This window comes from Sturnira hondurensis, unplaced genomic scaffold (genome assembly GCF_014824575.4).
Source record: "Sturnira hondurensis isolate 20B ecotype Veracruz unplaced genomic scaffold, ASM1482457v3 Scaffold0000880, whole genome shotgun sequence".
NCBI lineage: Eukaryota > Metazoa > Chordata > Mammalia > Chiroptera > Phyllostomidae > Sturnira > Sturnira hondurensis.
The window spans coordinates 12,466,312-12,488,202 of record NW_028073511.1 but is presented as its reverse complement, the minus strand read 5'-3'; the positions used below and the strand labels follow the sequence as shown (position 1 = coordinate 12,488,202).

Here is a 21,891-nt window from a genome sequence, read left to right as displayed (position 1 = left end):
AATACTTCTAAGCAACCAAGAGATAGCCAACCTATCTGATGTACAGTTCAAAATACTGGTGATCAGGATGCTCACATAACTGGTTCATTTTAGTCATAAATTAGATGAAAAAATGAAGGCTAAACTAAGTGAAATGAAGCAAAATGCACAGTGAAACAATAGTGATAGGAAGGAAACTGGTACTAAAATCAAGGGAGTGGACCAGAAAGAAGAAAAAAATGACCAAACAGAAAAGAATGAAGAAACAAGAATTCAAAAAAATGAGGAGAGGCTTAGGAACCTCCAGGACATCTTTAAATGTTCCAACATCCAAATTATAGGGGTACCAGAAGGGAAGAGAAAGAGCAACAACTGGAAAACTTAGTTGAACAAATAACAAAGGAGAACTTCCCCAATCTGGCAAAGGAAATAGACTTCCAGGAAATCCAGGAAACTCAGAGAGTCCCAAAGAAGTTGGATCCAAGAAGGAACACACCAAGGCACATCATAATTACCTTACCCAAGATTAAAATGAAGGAGAGAATTCTAGAAGCAGCAAGAGATAAGGGGACAGTCACCTATAAAGGAGTTCCCATCAGACTGTCAGCTTATTTCTCAAAAGAGACCTTACAGGCAAGAAGGGACTGGAAGGAAGTATTCCAAGTCATGAAAGGCAAGGACCCACATCTAAGATTGCTTTACCCAGCAAAACTTTCATTTAGAATGGAAGGACAGATAAAGTGCTTCTCAGATTAGGTCAAGTTCAAGGAGTTCATCATCACCAAGCCCTTATTTTATGAAATGTTAAAGGGACTTATCTAAGAAAAAGAAGATAAAAAATATGAACAATGAAAGGACATCAAACTCACAGTTATTAACAACCACACCTAAAACAAAAGCAAACCAAGAGGACAGCTAGATCAGGAGTAGAACCATAGAAATGAAGAACACATGGAGGGTTAGCAACAGGGGAGTGGGAGTAGGAGAAGAGGGGAGAAGGTACAGAGACTAATTAGCATAGATGGTCAGTAGAAAATAGACAGGGGGGAGGGCAAGAGTAGTATGGGAAATACAGAATCTAAATAACTTAAGACACATGGACATGAACTAAAGGGGGGAATGGGAGGAGTGGGTGTGCAGGGTGGAGGGGAATGCAGGGGGGAAATGGGACAATTGTAATGGCATAATCAATAAAACATATTAAAAATGTAAATATAATAGAAGCTACAGTGGTTCCTAGAATGATAGAATTGAAGTAACATATTCTGTTTCTTCATCTTTAAAATCACTGTGCTATTGTTGTTTCAAATTTTTGGTTCAAATGCAAGATTTTGCAGTACCTTAGGGTTGGAGACATGCCTGTGCTGGGAATAAGCTCAGACAATTCCAACTGGATATGAACTTAAAACAAATGTGTGCATTTGAGACCATATATATCTGGGTCAGCTGTATATATAGGAGTTCCTAGGATCAACTTGCATATGGAATGAAATGTCTATTAAAAAATAAATGGTAAAAATGTGCTAAGTTAAACCTTACATATATATTAAGACTCAACAGTAACTATAGATACTTAGAACTGAGACCAAGGAACATCGTTTTTATCATCAGCGTTGTTTAGAGTTTTCATGGTGATAACAAAAAAGCAGACCAGTATTTAGTTTTATCATTTAGAAACCTTCTGAATTGTGTAATAATTTTAGATTTATGGGAGAATTTTAATACTAGTATAGACAGTCCCCTTACACATTTCACTCAATTTCTATAACCATAGTACATTTGTCAAAACACAGAAATTAGCACAGATACAACACTATTAAGCAAACAACAGACTTTATTTAGATTTTAGCAGTATTTTCACTGTTGCCCATTTTGTTCCAGGGTTCAGTCCAGGATACAACATTGCCTTTCGAGGTTTATCATTGTTTTAAGATTCTTTACAGATCATGCAAGCCTCTGGTCCCGCCCCCATGGCTGCCACTCCCACCACCTAGCCCCTGGTAAGCCACCCATTGCACTGAACTGCTGTGGTACCTGGGGGCAGGGACATCTGATGGCTGTGAAGTTTCATCCTTTCATGAGAAGTGCCGTTGCACCTGACATGACATGCTGGACCATCAGAGCACACTCCACTTTGTCAAGCTGGGGACCCTTCAGCCAGACACTCCCACAGTGCCTGTTGTGTTGGTGACATTTGTAAGGCTCATGCGCCGAGTGCATAGAAACCAGGAAGCAAGATTTGTTTGAGGCAAAAGTGTTGTGAGTCCTGGGAGGCAAAGAAGCAAATGTATAGAGTAAAAAGCCTTGAAAAAAAATCACAGTACATAAGCGTCTGGATGCCTGCTCCACACCAATTCTCCTTATTTGTTGCTATGAAAAAAATTTTTAAATAATATTTACTAAATCCTACTATATTTCAGGTGCTGTTCTAGGCCCCCCCAAAAAGACCTCTTCATTTGGAGCTTGAGTCCTAGCAGGATAGAACTGAATAAGGTTTCATCACTGAGTATGGCGCACATGTGTGAGAGCAATGAATGCACAAGGACAAGTTCACATTTAAACCTACAGTGTGCTTCCAGCAGCCATCGTTGGAACTTGTAGATATTAATTACATCTTCAGTTGGCCAAAAACTTGGTTTTTTCCATATGACGGCTCTAGCAGTGCTTGGTTGTCTTTAACTTCATTTGAAACAATTTTGTTAGATTGTATTGTGACAGCTGTCATATCAGCGTGCATTCAAAAAACTTATCAGAATGGGTGAATTTTTGTGTAGCCATTTTATTATTGAAAATAGAAGAAAATATGCAACATTTTTGGCTTATTATGCTTTATTATTTCAAGAAAGGTAAAAACACAACTAAATGTAAAAAAAGATTTGTGCATTGTGTAGAGAAGGTGTTGTGACTGATTGAATATGTCAATGTGGTTTGTGAAGTTTCTTGGTACTATTGACACTTTGGCCAAATAATTCTTTGCTGTGGGGCTGTCTTACATGTTGGAAGATCTTTGGCAGCACCCCTGGTCTCTACCCGCTAGAAGTCGATAGTGGGAGTTAGCCAATGTACTCTAAATACCCGAATCAATAAACTTAATGGTGAAAGTGAAAAATGTGTCTTATTTTATGAAAAGAAACCATATGGACTTTTTGGCCAACCCAATACATTCATTTCTGAGAATTCTTATAGTAATTGTGTCATTAGAATTTTTATTTTGTTCAGGTAAGGGGTAACTCAGGGGAAGTAAGGATCTTCAAAAAAGGCTGGAACTCTCTCCAGTCCTTCTGAGGATGCCTTCCTGGTGAAGTTAATCCGATCATGCCAGTTTCACTCACCTTGCCAATGACTATTTTAGGAATGGTCCTGTGGTGCTATTATGGCCAGTGAGGAGTGAAGGGATTCCAGGGTTTCTGGGAAAGTCTTCTTTACACTTCAAAATGCTCATCATCTTCTTGTGTGATGTTGGGTCTTGTATGAACGATAGAGTGTCTGGAGCTGCTACAGCCACTTTGTAAACACGAGGGACAAGCCTGTGACAAAAGCAAACACAAAGTGACAAAGTAGAAGCACCTTAAGATGCTAGTCTTTGATGAATCAATCCCTTATCCCTGGGAATGAACTAACTCAGGGCATCATGTTATGTGAGAAAATGCATTTTTCACTTTGAGGGATAGTGGTCACATTTATGCCAATCACAGCACCGCATCTCTTACCCAGTCACTCATGCAACCAACACTTGATGAGAACACACCACGTGGGACACTCTGTGCTGCTGGAATGTAAGTGTGAGTAGATGGATTCCTGCCCTGAAGGGTCACGCCGTCCAAAAGAGGGGTGAAAGGGACAGATAAACGCTGGTTGCAGGAGAACCTGCTGCTACCTGAGAGGCGTGCACAAGATGCTGCAGGCATGCCTCCAACCTAGTGCTTTGAAGACAGCTTTGCAAAGGAAGTGGTACACAGTCTTTCTCTTAAAGGATGGTTACCTTTTAGACAAAGGGATATGGAACATGGGCCTCGTGAGTGGAAGGCAGACACAGAGAGGGGCAGACGCTGCCTACCTGATCAGTGCCACGCTTTAGGAAGCCTGAAAGGTTATAGTGAGGTCCAGCCAAGGGAACCCAGTGCTGACCTGCTGGTCTGAGTTCTGGTTCAGTCACCCACTAATTATGTGGCTCTTGGTCATTCATGTGTCTCAGAACAGCTTCAAGAAGGGGTTGGTAATAACTGTCTTGCCTCCCTCACAGGGCAACCATAAATACAAAATAAATGTGAGAGGTTATTATCTCCTCCACCTCTAGACATAACTATATGCTCACCCATTCCTAGGTCCCTGCCCAGCCTCTGAGGAATTTTCTTTTCTCCTGTTGTTGGAGCTACGCTCTAGTCTTCCCCTTAGTTTCATCATTGATCTCCTTTACTTCCAGTGTTTTATAGATTTTGTTCATTTATTTTTAGAGAAAGGGGGAGGGAGAAAGAGACAGAGAGAAATATCAATTGGTTGCTTGCAACACCTCCCACCAGGGACCTGGCCCGCCCCCCAGGCATGTACCCAGACTGGGAATCGAACCGATGACCTTTCAGTTGGCAGGCTGGTGTTCAGTCTACTGAGGCACACCAGCCAGGGATGTATTTTCAGCATTTTAAATCCTCTCTCCCTCTCTCCTGAGTGTTTCTTCTCTGTCTCCAAAGATGCACCAATCTCAAAAAATAAATATATGTAATTTTAAGATCTTTCCTTAAATCTTCTTATATCCCAGCAAATGTCAGTTATTTTCTTCTTCTCACCAAACTTCTTAAAAGAATAGACCATTTTCTTTCCTCCTTTTCTAGTCTTCTACCCAGTGGTAAGCCCGTTCCAATGTTCAATTAAGAGTGGGCTCTTAGCCTTGGCTGGTGTGGCTTGATGGATTGAGTGCTGGCCTGAGGACCGAAGAGTCGCTGGTTTGATTACCAGTCAGGGCACATGCTTGGGTTGTGAGCCAGGTTCCTAGTGCAGGGCACGTGAGAGGCAACCACACATTGATGTTTCTTTCCCTCCTTTCCCCTCTCTAAAAATAAATTAGAGGAAAAAAAGAGTAGGCTTTTAAAAAACTTTTATTTTCTTAATTATTTTTTAAAATATATTTTATTGAGTAAGCAATTACAGTTGTCCCATTCCCCACTTCAGTCCCCTCCATACCCCTGCCCCACCATTACCCCCCTTTCGTTCATGTCCATGTGTAACAAGTTCTTTAGATTCTGTATTTCTCATAGTATTCCTGCCCTCCCCCCGTCTATTTTCTACTGACCATCTATGCTAGTCTCTGTACCTTCTCCCCTCTTCTCCTACTCCCACTCCCGTTGCTAACCCTCCATGTGATCTCCATTTCTATGTTTCCACTCCCCATCTAGCTGTCCACTTAGTTTGCTTTTGTTTTAGGTGTGGTTGTTAATAACTGTGAGTTTGCTGTCCTTTCATTGTTCATGTTTTTTATCTTCTTTTTCTTAGATAAGTCCCTTTAACATTTCATAAAATTAGGGCTTGGTGATGATGAACTCCTTGAACTTGATCTTATCTGAGAAGCACTTTATCTGTCCTTCCATTCTAAATGAAAGCTTTGCTGGGTAAAGCAATCTTGGCTGTAGGTCTTTGGATTTCATGACTAGGAATAATTCTTTCCAGCCCCTTCTTGCCTGTAAGGTCTCTTTTGAGAAATAAGCTGACAGTCTGATGGGAACTCCTTTGTAGGTGACTATCCCCTTCTCTCTTGCTGCTTCTAGAATTCTCTCCTTCATTTTAATCTTGGGTAAGGTAATTATGATGTGCCTTGGTGTGTTCCTTCTTGGGTCCAACTTCTTTGGGACTCTCTGAGTTTCCTGGATTTCCTGTAAGTCTATTTGGTCAGATTGGGGAAGTTCTCCTTTATTATTTGTTCAACTAAGTTTTCCACTTGTTGCTCATTCTTTTCCCTTCTGGTACCCCTATAATTCGGATGTTGGAACATTTAAAGATGTCCTAGAGGTTCCTAAGCCTCTCCTCATTTTTTTGAATTCTTGTTTCTTCATTCTTTTCTGTTTGGTTGTTTCTTTCTTCCTTCTGGTCCACTCCCTTGATTTGAGTCCCAGTTTCCTTTCCATCACTATTGGTTTCCTGTGCATTTCCCTTCATTTCAATCAGTTTATCCTTCATATGTTCCTCTAATTTGTGGCTAAAATCAACCAATTCTGTGAGCACCCTGATCACCATATTTTGAACTATGCATCCAAAAGTTTGGCTATTTCTTGGTCATTTAGAATTATAGGCTCTGGGGCTTTGAGCTGTTCTTGAATCATAATGTTTGGTCTGTTTGCACCTGTTATGTATGAGGGGCAGAGCCTTAGGTGTTCACCAGGGTGATGCAACCCAGTGGCTGGGTTGTGGCGCTGTATGTGGGGGCAGAGTCAGATAGGGGAAAAAATGGCGCTTTGCTCCCCTCCACTCTCTCTCAGATTTCTGTCCCCTCTGAGGCTTCCCACAAGCAAATTGGGCCCCTCTGGTGCTGGTTCCCAGGTGTGTGGGCATGTGTACTCTCCAGGACCCTGTGGGTCTCTCCAACGAACTCTTTGTGAGCCTGGGAGCCTCTCCCAGCCCCTCGACCCCGAGAAAGTCTTTCCAGTTGGTGCTTTCAGGCTCTAATTCCTGTCACTGGGGCCCTAGCCTGCAGGGTCTGTCTCACTGTTCGCTGTTTTGCTTGGTTTATCTGCATGCGAATGTGTGACTGCAGTCAGCCAGCTGCCCTGTGCCCTCACTAGGTCCGCCTTTCACCACCCCACGCCTGGGATCCACCAACCACCTCCGCCTCTGCTCCTGGGTCGGTTGGACTGAACAATCTTTCCAGCTGGACCCTGCTCTGTTGTTGACTCCACCCCTCTTACTGGTCTGGCTGAGTGGTTTGTTGTTGTGGGACTTCCGTACAGTTCAATTTTCACTGTTTTGGCTGTGTTTTGTGTTTTTAAAACTTTGCTGTCTTTAAATTTAGTTGTGGGAGGGGGCACAGTGTTTCCACCTACGCCTCCATCTTGGCTGGAAGTCTCTCCATGAGTGGGCTCTTAAAGGCCATCATGTTTATGTGTAAGGCCTCGTTTTGTTCTCATCCTACCTAATTTAACCTCTGTTGTGAAATGCATGTGTCGTGCTTTCCTCCACCCCACCTTTTCCTTTTCCTCCTCCTTCCTTTTTAGGGTTATGTTGACCTTGGTTTTTTTCTTCCCCCTCATTCAGCACACTCTCCAGGGAACACTTACTTAAGCACATGGCTTCAGCAGTTCCATTGTAGATGAACCACGAATACATTTAATTCTGGTTTTCCCTCCTTAAATCCATCCCGCAGTTTCCAGCTGAGTTGTCCAAGTGTTGATTCGGATGTCTTGTGACTCCACTCCTCAAGCCCAGCTGGTTCAAAGCTGAGGCCGTCTCTTCTTCTCTTTCGCCTCATTTATATCACTCCTTATACATACTAGCCTAAAATTCTGACCCTTCCAACTCCTGTATTTCTTACCGTAAAGCCAAATCCAATTAATTAACCCTTGAAATGTCTGAAATAATTCTTCTCTTTTTGATTCTTATCAAACTATTCTTTGTGAAGTGTTCATTTCTTTTTTACTGGACTGGTATAATAGTTTCTCAAGTGGTCTTCCTGATACCACTCTTTAAATAAAAATGACTTTTCATATTTATGATAACTTTCTCTCTACAAACAGATTTGGTCATGATTAAAAACTACCCGTTCCTTCCCATTGTTGGCAGAATAAATTCACAATTGTTTAAAAAATTTTTTTCAGCTTTTTGAGTTATAACTGACAAAACTGTAAGATTATTTAAAGTATACAACATGATGATATAATATGAAATTTATCAAATTTGATAAATTTGATAAATTTGACTTGATACAATGAAATTCACAATTCTTCATCATGACATTCAAAGCCCATTACGATCCTGAACTCTTCATAATTCACCTCCAATCTCTCTCTTCTGCATTGTCAGTAAAATTCTTCTAGATAAAGGTCCAGCCCAAATATCCCCTTCCCTATACTCCAGACAGAATTAAGTTACCTTTGCATTCATAGCTTATATACTTCAAGATGTTCTTAGATCACCATCATCACACTAAATTGTAATGTCTCTGTTTCTTCTAAAAGATTATAAGCTCCATCAGGGTTATTAATTACCTCTTGTTGCATAACACATGACAATAAGATTTAGCAACTTAAACCAGCAAACACCGACTATCTCACCATTGCTCTGTGTCAGGAATTTAGTAGGAGTGGCCTACCTTGCTAGTTCTGGCTCAGGGTCTCTCATCGCTTTGGAACCAACAGGTCAGCTGGGTCTGCAATCATCTGAAGGTCTGACTGGAGCCGGAGGACCGGCTGCCACAATAGCTCACTTGCACACCTGGATTTAGTGCTGGTTGTCGGCGGGAGGCCCTGGTTCCATGCCATCAGGGTGTCTTCATTAAGCTGCTTGAGTGTCCTTACAACATGGCAGCTGGCTTCCCCAGAGCAAGTGATCCAACAGAAGAGGAGAAAACCCAAAATGCCTTTTATGACTTCGTCTTGGAAATTGTACCATCAAAACTTATGCCATATTCCATTTGTCAGCAGTGAGCTACTAAGTCCAGGCCACACTTAAGGGGGTGGGGGACTATTTGCCACCCCTCGAAGGGAGGAGTATCAAACAGCTTGAGGACATGTCTTAAAACAATTAAACATGATTGTCTTATCTTTCTGTTTCTAGTAACTAGCACAGTGCCTGGTACTTAGTGGGTACTCAATAAATGTTTCTAATACAATGACATATGACAAGGGAAAGTACTGAAGGAAGGGCATCTATGGGTAACAAGTGTGGGCCAGGTAAAGAATGGTGGAGGTGGGAGATGGTGGGGGAGATCCTGAGGTAAAATTCATTGGCTCCATGACTGATTGGATGCAAAGGGTTGAGAAGAAGTCCCTTTTGGGTTGAAGATGGTTTTAAAACTAGGACTTAGAGGTGGTTGTGATGGCTGAAGTAGGCATTTATCCTTCTTCCACGGGGTTTCAAGGCAGCGAAATATCAAACCACGAATTTGAGAACCCTGTGTCTAATTGTTCAGTTGTACCTGAAAGAGCCTAGGATTGGCAGTCAGCAATACGAGCACAGATTAAGCCGTTCCCTTCACTTCAGGTTTCTCATTTATAAATGTGGAGGTGTAATACCCAACTATCTCAGGGCATTTAGCCTAAAGTCACCATTCAGAGGTCAACATCCCATTTTTTGCAAAAAATTCCCACCACAACATCTTTTACAAGTTGTCTTGTGGAAACACTAGGTAATTATTAGGTTGAACTGTCTGAAATGCTGGTATTCCAGTTTTCATCTATAATGAAACCAATTTCATAAGGTTCAACCTAATCAAGTGGCTGCAGTTTGAAAATCTGAATACTGAGGAATGGAATGGAGAAACAAAATGGAGTCACTATAGTCAAACTGCTAAATTACTACAATGACGTAATTTATTTCTCACATTGAGGTATGGGAAAAGGACTTTATTCTTGTTTAAACTAGCCTGGGAATTTAAACTTTTGATCATTCCAGTCCTTCACCATTGCCTGGACTATACATCAAACCTGAAGAACTGTGGAAACAATATTCACATATCCAGCCCATTTGACATTCATTATCCAGCCCACCTGTCATCTAGAGGATTACCATTTTGGACTATAACCAGAGGCAGGACTGATTTGTCTCAAGAATGTACTTTTTACTCTTAAGAACCCTCAGCTTTTCTTTCTTCTTGGAGAACATTCTGCATATTGTCCAGTTGTGTTTCTGATTTGCAAACCCTAAGACCCTTGAATAAATCTTTATCATTTATTTCTAGACAAAGCCCCTGATTCATTTAAGCTCAGCTGAAAACACCTCTTCATAGGTGGAAAAATGAGATGCTCCAGAGTTCTTGATCTATTTCTGATAACACTAAGGTCCAACTTTAAGAAAGGTCAGTTTTTTAAATATTATTTTTAGAGAAAGGGGAAGGGAGGGAGAAAGAGGAGAGAAATAGCAATGTATCGTTGCCTCTCATATGACCCCAACTGGGGACCTCAACCCAGGCATGTGCCCTGACTGGGAATTGAACCAATGACCCTTTGGTTCATAGGCCAGCACTCATCCACTGAGCCACAACAGTCAGGCTAAGAAAGGTCAGTCCTGAAGATAATTGAAGGTTAGTCCACATTCCCATGTGGACTCACATGGGTATCACATTCCCATTCCCTTAAGTTATTTAAAGGAATTACAGACCAAAGACTGCTAAATACTATAGAGTCAAGAATCTTTAAGATGTGAAATTTATCTAGGAACCCTAGATAAGTCCAGTGTCAATCACATTTCATACTGTGTCATTTTTAAGAAATCATATTTACTTACAAGTGAAATAACTATAGACCTAATAAAGAGTGAATAAGAATAGTTTTGGGGTTTTTTGTTGTTGACAACTAAAAAGTGATTAGTTGACTCCATTACTGGTGGAAACCAATTATTTGTCAATATAAATTAATTTATTAAAAGTATCTCTTGTGCTATCCAAGATTACTTTTAAAACTGAGTATTAGCCCCGGCCAGGTAGCTGTTATTTTGAGAGTCCTCCCCATACGCCAAGGTTGCACGTTCCATCTCTGGTCAGGCAGGGCACATACAAGAAGCGAACAATGCATGCATAAATAAGTGGAACGACACAAATCAATCTCTTTCAAACCAACAAAAAAATAAAAATAAATTATTTAACTCTCAATGAGAAACTCCTTCAGTGTTTATTCTTCCATTTCTACATACCAATTAATACTGAAGGTAGACTCTGGGTAAGACGTGTAAAACGAATTTACAATAGCGCACGGGTTCCAAAAGAGCGAACAACAATGCACGCATCGATTCCCCGCCTCCCACCCCCCAATTTGGAACCAAGGCTCCCCAAGGGCAGGGTCTTTTTTGTTTGTTTGCGGCTTAATCCCAGCAATAAGATCATGCCTAACCCACTGCAAGGTCTCAATAAGTACCCCATCTACCGTTCTTGCAGTGCGCGGTGGTCAGCTAGGAGGCCAGCATGCAGCTTCCCCTCCACTGAACCTGCGCGGCTCTTGGCGCCCCACGGCCACAGCTTGCACCCCAGGGAATATCCGGCTGCCCGCGGCCGCCCGGGCCTTCCTTTTCCGCGGAGGAAGGAGCGGGCGTCGGGAGTGGGAAACTCGGGCCCACTTCCTGTCCGGGCAGGACAGGGTCCGGCGTCTGCGTCCCCTGCGGCCTGCTGGGTGGGCGCCTGGAGCGGCCCAGCAGCAACACTAAGAATGCGGCGGGGTGCGGCGCGGGCGAGCAGCGACGGGGTCCGGGGCGAGGGGTACCCGGAGCGACGAGAGCCGGGAGTGAGGGGTACCTTGGCCGCGCCCGCCGGCTCCGCCTCGGCAGCGTCCCCGGCGGCTAGGGGGTTAAGTGCACGGGGGGCGGGGCCGGATCGAGCCGGCGCTCCGGGTGCGGGCAGCTAGTTGGGAGGGGGCTGCGGCCGGGGGCGGTTCCGGCGGCGGGGGCGGGGGCGGTCGGAGGAAGGGGGCGGGCCCCGAAGTTGTTGGGCGCTAGGCCGGCTGGCGGGAGGGCGAGCGGGCTGCGGGCCGGCGGGCGGACCGGGCCGGGGCTGGAGAAGTTTGCGCGGCGGCTTGTGAGCGCAGGGTGAGGGCCCGGCCGGCCGCTGCGCGCCCGCTGCCATGGCTTTCCGCAGGAGGACGAAAAGTTACCCACTCTTCAGCCAGGAGTTCGTCATCCACAACCATGCGGACATCGGCTTCTGCCTTGTGCTCTGCGTTCTCATAGGGCTTATGTTCGAGGTGAGCGAGATCCGGGAGGGGGTACCCTTTCTCGTGGGCAGCCCGGCGGACCCCTGCAGGTCCCCGGGGTCCTCCTCTGAGCTGGGGCGCGGGGCTGCCATGTACGTTATCTGCACCCCGGCTTTGTACACTGTACCCGCCTTGGTGTCCAAGTCAGCCCAGACAACCCCCCCTCCCCTCCTTGCCAGCCGTGCCCTGCTCAGCCACCCCTATATGCACCCAGCATATCCTGCAGCTTTCTCTGCAGCCCTGAATCCTAAGCCTGGCCTCGAACCAACCGCAGTGCTGCCATCCTGGCCCGAACAGTGGGGTTTCCTTTCTGGTGTCCGGGAGCCAAGCCCGGAGACTCCCAGACCCGGAGTCATTGCACAACTATCTCCCTCTCTCAAGCGGTGGCTGCCACCTCTTCTAGGCTTTTCCAGCGGGAGGGACCCCGACCCTTTCCCACCTCCCATCTGATTTTCTGGGTCTTTTGCATCTTCACGTGTGGCCTTGGCCCCATCCCAGCAGTGTCCTCCCGCCCACCCCACCTTTTCCCCCTTGCCTAAGGGCCAGTTTTCGTGCTACTCATTATCACTCTGGATTATTTCTTTAGTTTCATCTGTGGTGGACCCAGAGCTTCTTCCTGTTACAGAGCTAGGGAGAGGGACGGGATAACCTGTGCTTTTAGGGGCAAGTTGATTCTCGTGGCTGTGGGCATAGGGGAAAGAGGATGGGGGTCATACCACTGCCCCTCCCCCACCTCCCCAGCGCTGCGTTGGTGCGGGCCTTACAGAGCTGGGACTTGTAGTAAGCCCCACTGCCCAGGATCTGGTGGGAAGGACTCTCTACACCTAAGAGAGATTGAGAAAAACGTGATATGCAAAAGTTCGAAGAACTGGAGGAAAGTTACCGTAATAGGGCTTACAGTGGTATATCTTGGCTGGAGTGAGATAGTGACACTCCCCTCACCCTCAGTGTGGTCTCCAATGAGGCAGCACCTTGTCCTCCATTCTGAGTAGGGTTGCTTATCTGCATTCTCGGGAATGGGTTAGAAAGCTATAACCATTTGTAAACTGCCTTGAAGATGGAGGATTCTAGCAGGGCTAATTTTTCCTTATGTGTTTCTGTGTCTTTGTGCTTGTTCTCACCTCTCTAAGGATGACAAGGGTCCTAATTGGCCCAGGAAGCTGCCCTCAAGCTGGGGACATTTTTGTGATGGCTGAGTCTGGGTTAGATGTGTGAGTGTGCTCTTTCTGGGCTTTTGGGTCTGTAGGAAATACACCTGAGATTAGGATTGGGGTCTGCACACCAGCTTTTGGTAGTTCTTCTTTACTTCTGTCCTCCCCTCTTTCCTCCCACCCCTACAGCTCTCATGGTATATTGGAAAGGGCTTTAGCTAGGGTCGTCTCTATCTCCCAGTCCCTGCTTTTTCACTAGACTGATTAGAACAAACAAACAAACAAAAAACAACTGGCTGCAACCTCAGTTTCCCCATCTTTGAAGAGGTTAGTACAACCCATCTTCTGCATGGGGTTAGTGTAAGGTTTGACTGACATCTTATAAGAAACAAAAGCCACAGTAGATTCTACAAATGTGAAAAGAAGTCAATTGTTCCTGTTATTATTTAACATAATAGCTTAATGAAATAAGAGAGCCAATACCCTCTGTCCTATTTGTGTCTATTTGCTGTCCTCCATTCTAAGAAGCCTCCCAGTGCCATGTCACCAGTCTTGGAGGGTGTGGTTGGAAAGACACACGAGATAGCTGTAGCCCTCATAGCTCCACACTGCAGCCAGCGAGTCCCTTGCATAGGCTTGTGGCTCTCCTGGCTGGGTTTCTGGCATTTGTTAAGGTTTGTGGCTCTACCTGCTTTCTTGGCTCAAAAGGAGCTGCCTAGTGTTTGAGCTTAGTACCTCCTGCCCTCCCTGCCTCTAGTCTTGGAAAGTCCTATGTATTAAATCTGGCACTCTGGGAGTTGAAAAGTGCTAGGAGCCCTTAACTCCCAGCACCTGACAGAATAGAAGAGGGGGAAAACCCTCCTCTTCTCTGCTTCAGATTGGCCTGGGGAATGTGGAAGGGACCTTGGCTGAAGTGCCTGCAAGGCTTCCTACCACCCTCACCCTATAGAAACTTGGACCTCCACCTCGGAGCTCACAGGGCAGGAGACTCCCTCTCTGGGAGGTGCATGGGAGGTGCATTGTGGGATTGCTGGTGTGTGCTGGCCTGGGAGAAGGGGGGCTGTGCCGAACCTCCGTTATGGAGGATGCGTGTTCTCCTGTGCTAGGTACAGAGTAGATCTTCATCATCTGTACCTACCAACTGACTCTGCGCAGAGATGGGTATTTGGGGGGAACTGAGATTCTTAGCACTCTGCTGTCCCTACCAGCTGAGAGCAGAAACAGCTCCGTTACTTTTAGGGACCTCAGAGAAGCACATGTGGGCATCTTCACATTTGGAGTAAAGCTGGGGGTGGCACCTCGTAACCCAGCACAGGACTTAGTAGATATCACTTAGAATCTTCTGGGTTGTCCCCTGGACGTGTGGTGTGTCTGTGTCTGTATGTAGGGGTGCACATGGGGCTCAGTCCTGCGCTTAACACTTTTTCCCAGAAGTGTGGAGAGGAAGTGGGAAGGGAAGGGGAAGGCAGAAAGGGAGAGAGGACAGCAGGCTCTTGAAGTTCTAACTTGGGCATGGCTAGGGTTCCTTCCTTCAGAAGGTGAGTTAAGGAAAGGCATTTGTAATTCTTCTCACAGAAAGTCTACTGGCCACTCCTCCTTCTGGGGTCCCCTGCCCAGTCTCTGCCCAGTAAGCTGGGCCCCTCTCCCCACCCCAGGCATGCCCAGCCCATGTGTCCTAACTGGTCTCCATCTCATTCCTGCCTTGCCCTTTCCCCAACTTACTCATCAACTGGCCATCATTCAGAGCAGTTTCACTCTCTCCTCAGGGACCCCAGGACTTCAGTACTGTCCCCTGGAGATGATGATGACTCCACATTCCTTCCCCTGGGATCACTTCCTTTTGGGAATACACATGAAAGGGCGACTCTCCCTCCTCCTTTTGACTTAGTTTTGGGCCATCCCGAGGCTCCTTCTCCCATTTCCAAGGCAGGTTCTTCCGCCCAGAACTCAGGTTTTCTCTGTCCTGCAGGCTGTTTGGAATAGAGCTGTTCTGTGCAGCCACAGCACTTGGCTAAAAAATGTCAGGAATGTGGAGCTTTATTTTCCCCCTCCTTCCCTTCCAGCTTTCTCTTTCTTAACTCTGCTTTCCAGAGAGGTGGGGAGTTTTCTGCGAAACAGTTTGGCCCTTCTGTCTGTCTTAGGGGGGTCTGGCCTGACAGTCGTTCAGTGTGTGGACAGCCACTTGGGGTGTGTATGGTGTGTGTCAGATTTAAAGCAGTCTCTCGCCCCAGCCGCTCTGCAGTCACTTTCCAGTGTCCCTTTCAGTGCCACGTTTCAAACTTGAGATGGGCAGAAACTCTCATCAGTGAATGGAGACTGACAAAGTGGGGGGGAGGGTCAACTTATACGTTAGCTCTAAAATGTCATTTTGAGACAGAAACTTTGCTTGTTTGTTTTAAAGCTCATTTGTGGGCTCTGCTGGCCCTATAGCAAAGAAATGTTTCTGAAATTCTGGTCCTTCACTTGTTTGGTCTGTGATGACTTAAGGGTTTTGGACTTAGAAGAATTTTGGGGTAGTGGCTGGGGTTTGGTTTTGTTTTGAAGCCAGGTGTGGTAGAGTTCCTTTTCTCCAGGAACTGCCTTCTTCCTTGTATCTGAGCGACTTGTCGGGTGATGTGTTTGCAGCAGGTACAGTGGGAGCCCACTGCGACATGCGTGTTAGCATGTGGGTGCTGTGGCACTGGTTCTCATTCTCCCAGACGTATCTCTGGTCATCGTAACCTGAAGTGAGACTGCCGGTCCTGTCTCTTAATATCAGTGTTGCAAAATAGTCCTGCTTGTATTGCGTTAATACAAAAAGGTGTGTACATGGTACAGATGGGCATCTGTGGACATATGTTGTCCTGGATAACTTCTAATGCATCTAGCTTCTTCTTTTGTATTTCCTGGCTTTATGCATCTTTCTGTCTACCTCTAACGTAGTCTGTCAGTAATGTTCTAGAAAATTAGTCAAGGAAGCCGGGAAGGGTTGCCAATCCTCTTGTGTGCCCTTGTTCTGTGGTTAGATTTCTACGTGCATCACTCAGTGACCTGGGCAACAGAGCAGGACTTTGGAACTAGTCTCTCGTGGTCAACCCTCCGGCGTCACCCTATGTGTGGGATGTAAGGCACGTGGATGATCCCAATTTCTTCCCTTGGGAAAGTGTGATATCCAGAAAGCTGGTGTTAATCAGTCCCTGAGGTTTTGATCTTCGCTGCAGGATGAAGAAACCTATCTAAATGCCCTGCCCTGTGCCTGGGGCACCGACACCTAGTCGATGGTCTCAGTGACCATGTGATGGTGATTGTTTGGCTTCATTGTTAGGTCTGTGCTCCACCTTCTACAGTCACACCAGCTGGCTGGGGCCCCCCGGCTGTATTTCATTTTAGATGTGTCCTGCTTTGGCATGAGACCTCTCCCTGAAGTTCTCCCGTGCTAGCTGTCCGCTCTCCAAAGCATGTGATTGTTACACACTGGGTCCCTCTTTTCCCCCACGAGCCTGTGGTATGGCTGCACCACATCTGTTTTCTCTGCCATCTGTCTTATTAGAACACGGGCTGTGGATACTGGAGGGTCTTGGTGTTGCCACCGTCAGCTGTGGGAAGGACCAGTGAGGAGGCTGCTTTGCAAGCTAAATAAGGGCAACTTTTCTCTCGCTTCCTCTGTTGTCTGAACCTTCGGTTGCCGTTTTTCAGGGGCACTGTCCAGACCAGTCGCAACAGAGCGCCTCAGTCCTGGCTGTTTGTAGAGTAACATGTGTTGCTATGGTGAAAACTTCACTCCTGCAGGCATGAGCTCCGTTTTGATCTGCTTCGATGTGGGCAGGGGCCCCAGAAATCACTCCATGGCATAGCTGATGAACCTCCAGTTCCCACCCTGATAAATGATGACGAAGCCAGAGGGTTGATAAGACTGGATTAGAGTTTCCAAACTATAGAAGTCCTTTCTAATCAGTGAGCGCACTATTAGCAGGCTTTGCTGGGAAACTTTCCTGATATTATCTCTTAACCTTTTTATCCAGCGCTATGTATCTGGTATCCATTGGTACCTAATAGTTAAAGAAAGGAAAAAAAACCAAGTAAAACTACTAATGTGCCTCCTGACACAGCTTCTTGTTTCACGGGCAGACCTTTATCTTTTGTACAGTCTAATGCTTTGCCTTGATTTACCTCTGCTGTCTCAAGTGTCCCCCATGGAAGAGAACCAAACCTAACTTCATCACAGCTGGTCAACGTTGGGAGTTCACCGTGTGGTTTAAAGAGCTTTGCAGGAGGCTCTTCTGGGCAGTGTAGGTTCACACAGCCTCCCTGGATTTTCAGCAGAGGAAACACAGCCAGACTGTGAGTGGGGGGCTCCAAGGCCTAGAGACCTCCGGGGAGTTGGTGGGAGCCCAGGGTTAGGGGAGGCGCTGTCCTGTGACTCCACCCGAGCCACGCTGCTGCTTGACAGTTCCCTTCATTTGTCTGGAGGGGTTGGCAACACTTACCATCTGTGAAATGCTTTACTAGCTTCACCCTGTAATCTGGATGGTTTATGGGGGTTGTCATACCCATCCAGAGCCTGGCTTGTAGAGGAGAGACTTGGCCCCGGACCATCCGCTCCAAGTTAGAGTCGGAGCCAAAATAAGAACTCAGCCACGTCTGGCTCACATTTAGAGCTCAGGCCCCGCGCTTCCACGCGAATGGGGTGTCAGTGGAATGTAGCCACAGGCTGCTTTATTTTTCTTTGTCTGAGTGGAATCTGTTTATTACCTGGAAGTAATGTCTGCAGGTCATTGTTCCACTTGGAGGCTTTTCTGTCTGGAACAGTCATTGAAATTTGCATTTCCCTGAGAGAGACTGCAGAGAATGACCCAAATGTGAACATGGGCAAGGAGGCAGGAGCTTTACCTGCCATTCAAGTTACTGCCTGTGATTAGCCAACATCTGTGTGAGAGTAGTTGCCTCTGGCTGTTATACTTTCACTGCCCTGTATCATCAAGTTAATATTGTGGGTAGCTCAAGGGCACATCTTTTCTTCTGAGTTTTACAAGTTTAAGGGCTGAAAGGAAACCTAGAAGTCATCTCCTGGGTTTATGGAAGAAGAAAATAAGGGTGGGAGATTTTTCCAGGACAGTAGAGGGAATTTTTGGCAAATTTGGGGCTTGAACCCACATCTTCTTACTCAAGTTCAGTGCATTTTCCACACATCTGCCCACTGGAATTCCAGATGCTGCCTTTGAGTGCCAGCGTATGTGTGGAAGTCTCGAGAATGATACATCTTTCTTAAGTGCACTGCGCTCATTCATTCAGCAGCTGTGTCGTGAGTGCCCGCGCTGCGTGCCTGTGCTGAGCTCTGGGAATGCGGATGAATAAGGTGGGGTCTCTGTCCTCACGGAGGTCACGCTGTGGTAGCTTAAAGCTGATACACTATTTGTGCATAGGAGCCAGGTCTTGAACTTGACGTGTGTGGCAGGTGCAACTCACAGACTTACAGACTCTTGGGCCTTAACCTCAAGCCTTTGCGATTGGTGGAAAGGGAGTGGTTTGTTGAATTGAGACCTAACACCCTGAGTGTGGGGCTGTCAGTAGGCAGAGGACAAGAGTGGCGGTCACTCCTGGAAGTCTTGGNGAGCTCTGAGAATGCGGATGAATAAGGTGGGGTCTCTGTCCTCACGGAGGTCACGCTGTGGTAGCTTAAAGCTAATACACTATTTGTGCATAGGAGCCAGGTCTTGAACTTGACGTGTGTGGCAGGTGCAACTCACAGACTTACAGACTCTTGGGCCTTAACCTCAAGCCTTTGCGATTGGTGGAAAGGGAGTGGTTTGTTGAATTGAGACCTAACACCCTGAGTGTGGGGCTGTCAGTAGGCAGAGGACAAGAGTGGCGGTCACTCCTGGAAGTCTTGGGAAGCACAGCTGGTAATCTTGTACTTGACAGCTTTGTGAGTAAGCGAGCTGACCAGAGGCATTGTGTGTATTCGGGTGTGGGCACCTGTGCACAGGTGCACTTTCTAGGACGAGGAAGGCTCTACTGATTGAAACCTTGGCTGAGGAGAACTCTTTCACATAGTTTCTGAAGAGTTATCAGACTCAAACATGATTTGAAATGTTCCTTTTAGGTTGGTGGAGGTGACAGTCACACCTGGGGGCAAAATCCTCCGAGCCTTGATTGCCTTGTCTTTGGAGGAGGGAGAAGGTTTCTGAATAAAGCTCCTGAACTTTGCAAGGGCAGAGTATTTTTAGTTTAATCAGTTTGTTCCTTCACGTTTATTACCAGTGTATAGATGCTCTCTTTTTATAGAGAATTTTAAGAAGACACTTTTTAGTGATTTATTGCTATTATGAAGACTTATGTGGCTTAGGAGGAGAGGGGTGTGACTACCTCAGGACAGAGGGTAGAGATCTAATTCTTTGAAACATGCCCTCCCCCCCTGTCGACCTCCCTGCTCGCTTTGAGGAATGCCCAAGACCATGCTAGTTAGATAACAAGTGTTTCCGGTCAGGTTCGTGTGCCCCGTGCGGTGCTGGGACCTGCATAGAGATAGGCTTGTGAGTGAGTGGGAATGTAGAATGTGGCTCTAGGCTTAGAGGTGCCGGGGGTGTCTTATCAGCCCCTTTCCTGAAGGTTAAGAGCAGTCTGGGGGCTCCTGACCTGGAGGAGCATTCCTCGGATAAACAGGCCTCCCCTCCAGCAATTCCTGGAGTCCTGTAGGAAGTCAGGAAGTTGCAGGGCCTGCTTCACAATGCTTGGTTTCCTGCTGAGAATTCCACAGAACTTGGAGCAGAATTGAACTTTTTAGACCCAACACTTTCTGGAATTTTGAGTGTATTATGTAGTCTGACTTTGTACTGGATCAACATTTGACCTCAATGGGCAAGGAGTAACTTGTTTGTATGGATTTTGTAGCTGTTGTTTGGAAGAGGGATGTTGAGGTGGGAAGGAATGGTTGATAGCTGATTTTTTTAAATTGCAGTTTGGTCTCTGATTTGTCACGGAGTGTGAATAAGTGTTCCTCTTCCGGAGTCTCTGAGGCATGAGCTGTGGCCTGGGCAGGGAGGTGTGTGGTGGCGGGGGCGAGGACTGGGACCTGGGAGACCTGGTTCTCCCAGGCTCTGCCACTAAATAGCTGTGGGGCCCATGCCGCCCCTGTGCCTCTTGGCCCCTACTTGCTTCCTGGAGGTGTCAGCTGCCCTGTGGCTCATTCATGCCCTCTGAGCGTGGTTATGCAGACCATGCTGGAAAATGTGTATAAAACTTATGTTGCCACTCAGAAACTGGGAGCAAAGGGAAGAAGGAGGCACCTTCCCCCAGCCATAGAGGTTTAGGATGAGTCAGAATAAAGTTGCACCTCCATTGGATTAGTGTCTCAACTTCAACTCTTGGTTTCATTTCTTATTTGAGTTGAAATCAGTTTCTAACCTAAATTTGGGTTTGACCGATAATACAGCTTAGCGGAACCAGCAGTGGGGAGGGAAAAACCCCTACATAATCAGAAAGGAATTGTTGAGGGTTGGGGAGAAGGTTGGCTTGGTTTGTGACTTCCATGGCCGGGCCGACCAGGGGACCCAGGATGAGCAAGAAGAGGTCACTGCTCTGGGCAGAATGACCCGTGCTTCTGCTCTGCTGAGTCAGGTTTTATCACACCACTTCTCTGAATGTGGTCTGGGCCCTTGGGCTTGAGCGTATTCCGTATTCGATGATATGTTCATCACACACACAACTGTGGCTTTTTTTTTAGGTCAATAGGGTGAACCTAGTGCCTGCAAGCTGGCCTGTGACCCGCCCTCCCCAAGCCCCACTCCCTGACAGTGCTCTTCAGGCTTTGCCTGGACAACTGCGCTGTCGGTTCTACTGCCCCCACTGCGCCGCAGAGTCCTCTTCCGCTGCTCTGGTCAGATGGCGTGCTTCCGTCCTCAAAGTTACGAGGACGCGGGGTTGAGAGGAGATGCATCAGTATTTAATGACGTTCTTCTGAAGCCTGTTTTAAGTAGGAATGATGCGTGTATTTAACATTTGACACATCACAGATTTTGACTCACCGAAAAGTAGTCTTTACCTGTGTCACCTAATAGGTAGCTACTAGCCACATCTGGCTGTTTGAATGTAAATTCATTAAAATGAAATGAAATTGAAAATTTAGTTCCTTAGTCACATTAGCCACATCTCAAATGCTCAGTAGTGTAGAAAATAGAATATTTCCATCATCCCAGAAAGTTTTATTGGACCACACTGGTCTAAACATTGCTTGCTGGGTCTGTGTTTTCTGTTTTTGTAGAAATAGACAGGGGCCCTGGTGGTGTGGCTCTGTTAGGGAGGCGTCAGTGGCGAAGGTCTTGGCCCTGGAGCCAGGCTTCCTGAGTTTGAATTCTGGTTTTTCCATGTCCTAGCAGTGTATCTTGGTAAATTCTCTCACCTCTCTGTGCCTCAGTTTTCTCATCAGTAAAACGGGGACGGTAGTATGTTGTAGTTGAGAAAATTAGAAAGATTAATACAAAATGTGTTAGAAATGTTAATGCAAATACAGCACTTCAAAGGCCTGTACCTATCGTTCTCATTGCATTGGAAAGGGTTGGAGTTATACCTTGACTACATGGAACTGCCCTTTGTGGCTGCCTATCCATTTGGAACGTAAGTGAGAAACAGGAGGCAAAGAGGAGGTCCCGGAGCAGCCTGATACTGGCCCTAACCCTGAGCCCCGTTGCTGTGTGGGCCGCACCCAGGCCAGTCTCCCAGGCTTTGCTCGGAGCCGACTGCCGTTTCTTTACATAGAGTTGTATGAGGCTTGGTTGTCTGGTTCCCAGGATTTCAGGAGAGAGAGTAAGTTAACGTGGAAGAAGAGCTGGGATAGGTAGATGAGTGGTAGCGGGCAGCTGGGAGAGCTATTCATTATTAAATACTTGAAAGTCATAAGAAATGAA

The 21,891-nt window shown here is 46.2% G+C and overlaps 1 protein-coding gene and 1 long non-coding RNA gene across 2 annotated transcripts in view; one reads left to right on the top strand and one right to left on the bottom strand.

The window, feature by feature from the left end:
• Positions 1-1,795: 1,795 nt before the first annotated feature.
• Positions 1,796-10,028, bottom strand: LOC118992830 (uncharacterized). The gene is made up of 3 exons (XR_005067722.1): positions 8,273-10,028; positions 3,312-3,506; positions 1,796-2,245 (listed from the first exon to the last, which is right to left on the bottom strand). It is a non-coding gene; the product is annotated as an uncharacterized LOC118992830 (long non-coding RNA).
• Positions 10,029-11,599: 1,571 nt separating this feature from the next.
• The window catches only part of TRAM2 (translocation associated membrane protein 2), a 75,236-nt gene continuing 64,944 nt past the window's right edge, over positions 11,600-21,891 (top strand). The window contains exon 1 of the mRNA XM_037054818.1: positions 11,600-11,849. Within this exon, the coding sequence (XP_036910713.1) occupies positions 11,730-11,849 (120 nt within the window). The 5' untranslated portion in view covers positions 11,600-11,729. The remainder of the gene's footprint in view (positions 11,850-21,891) is intronic.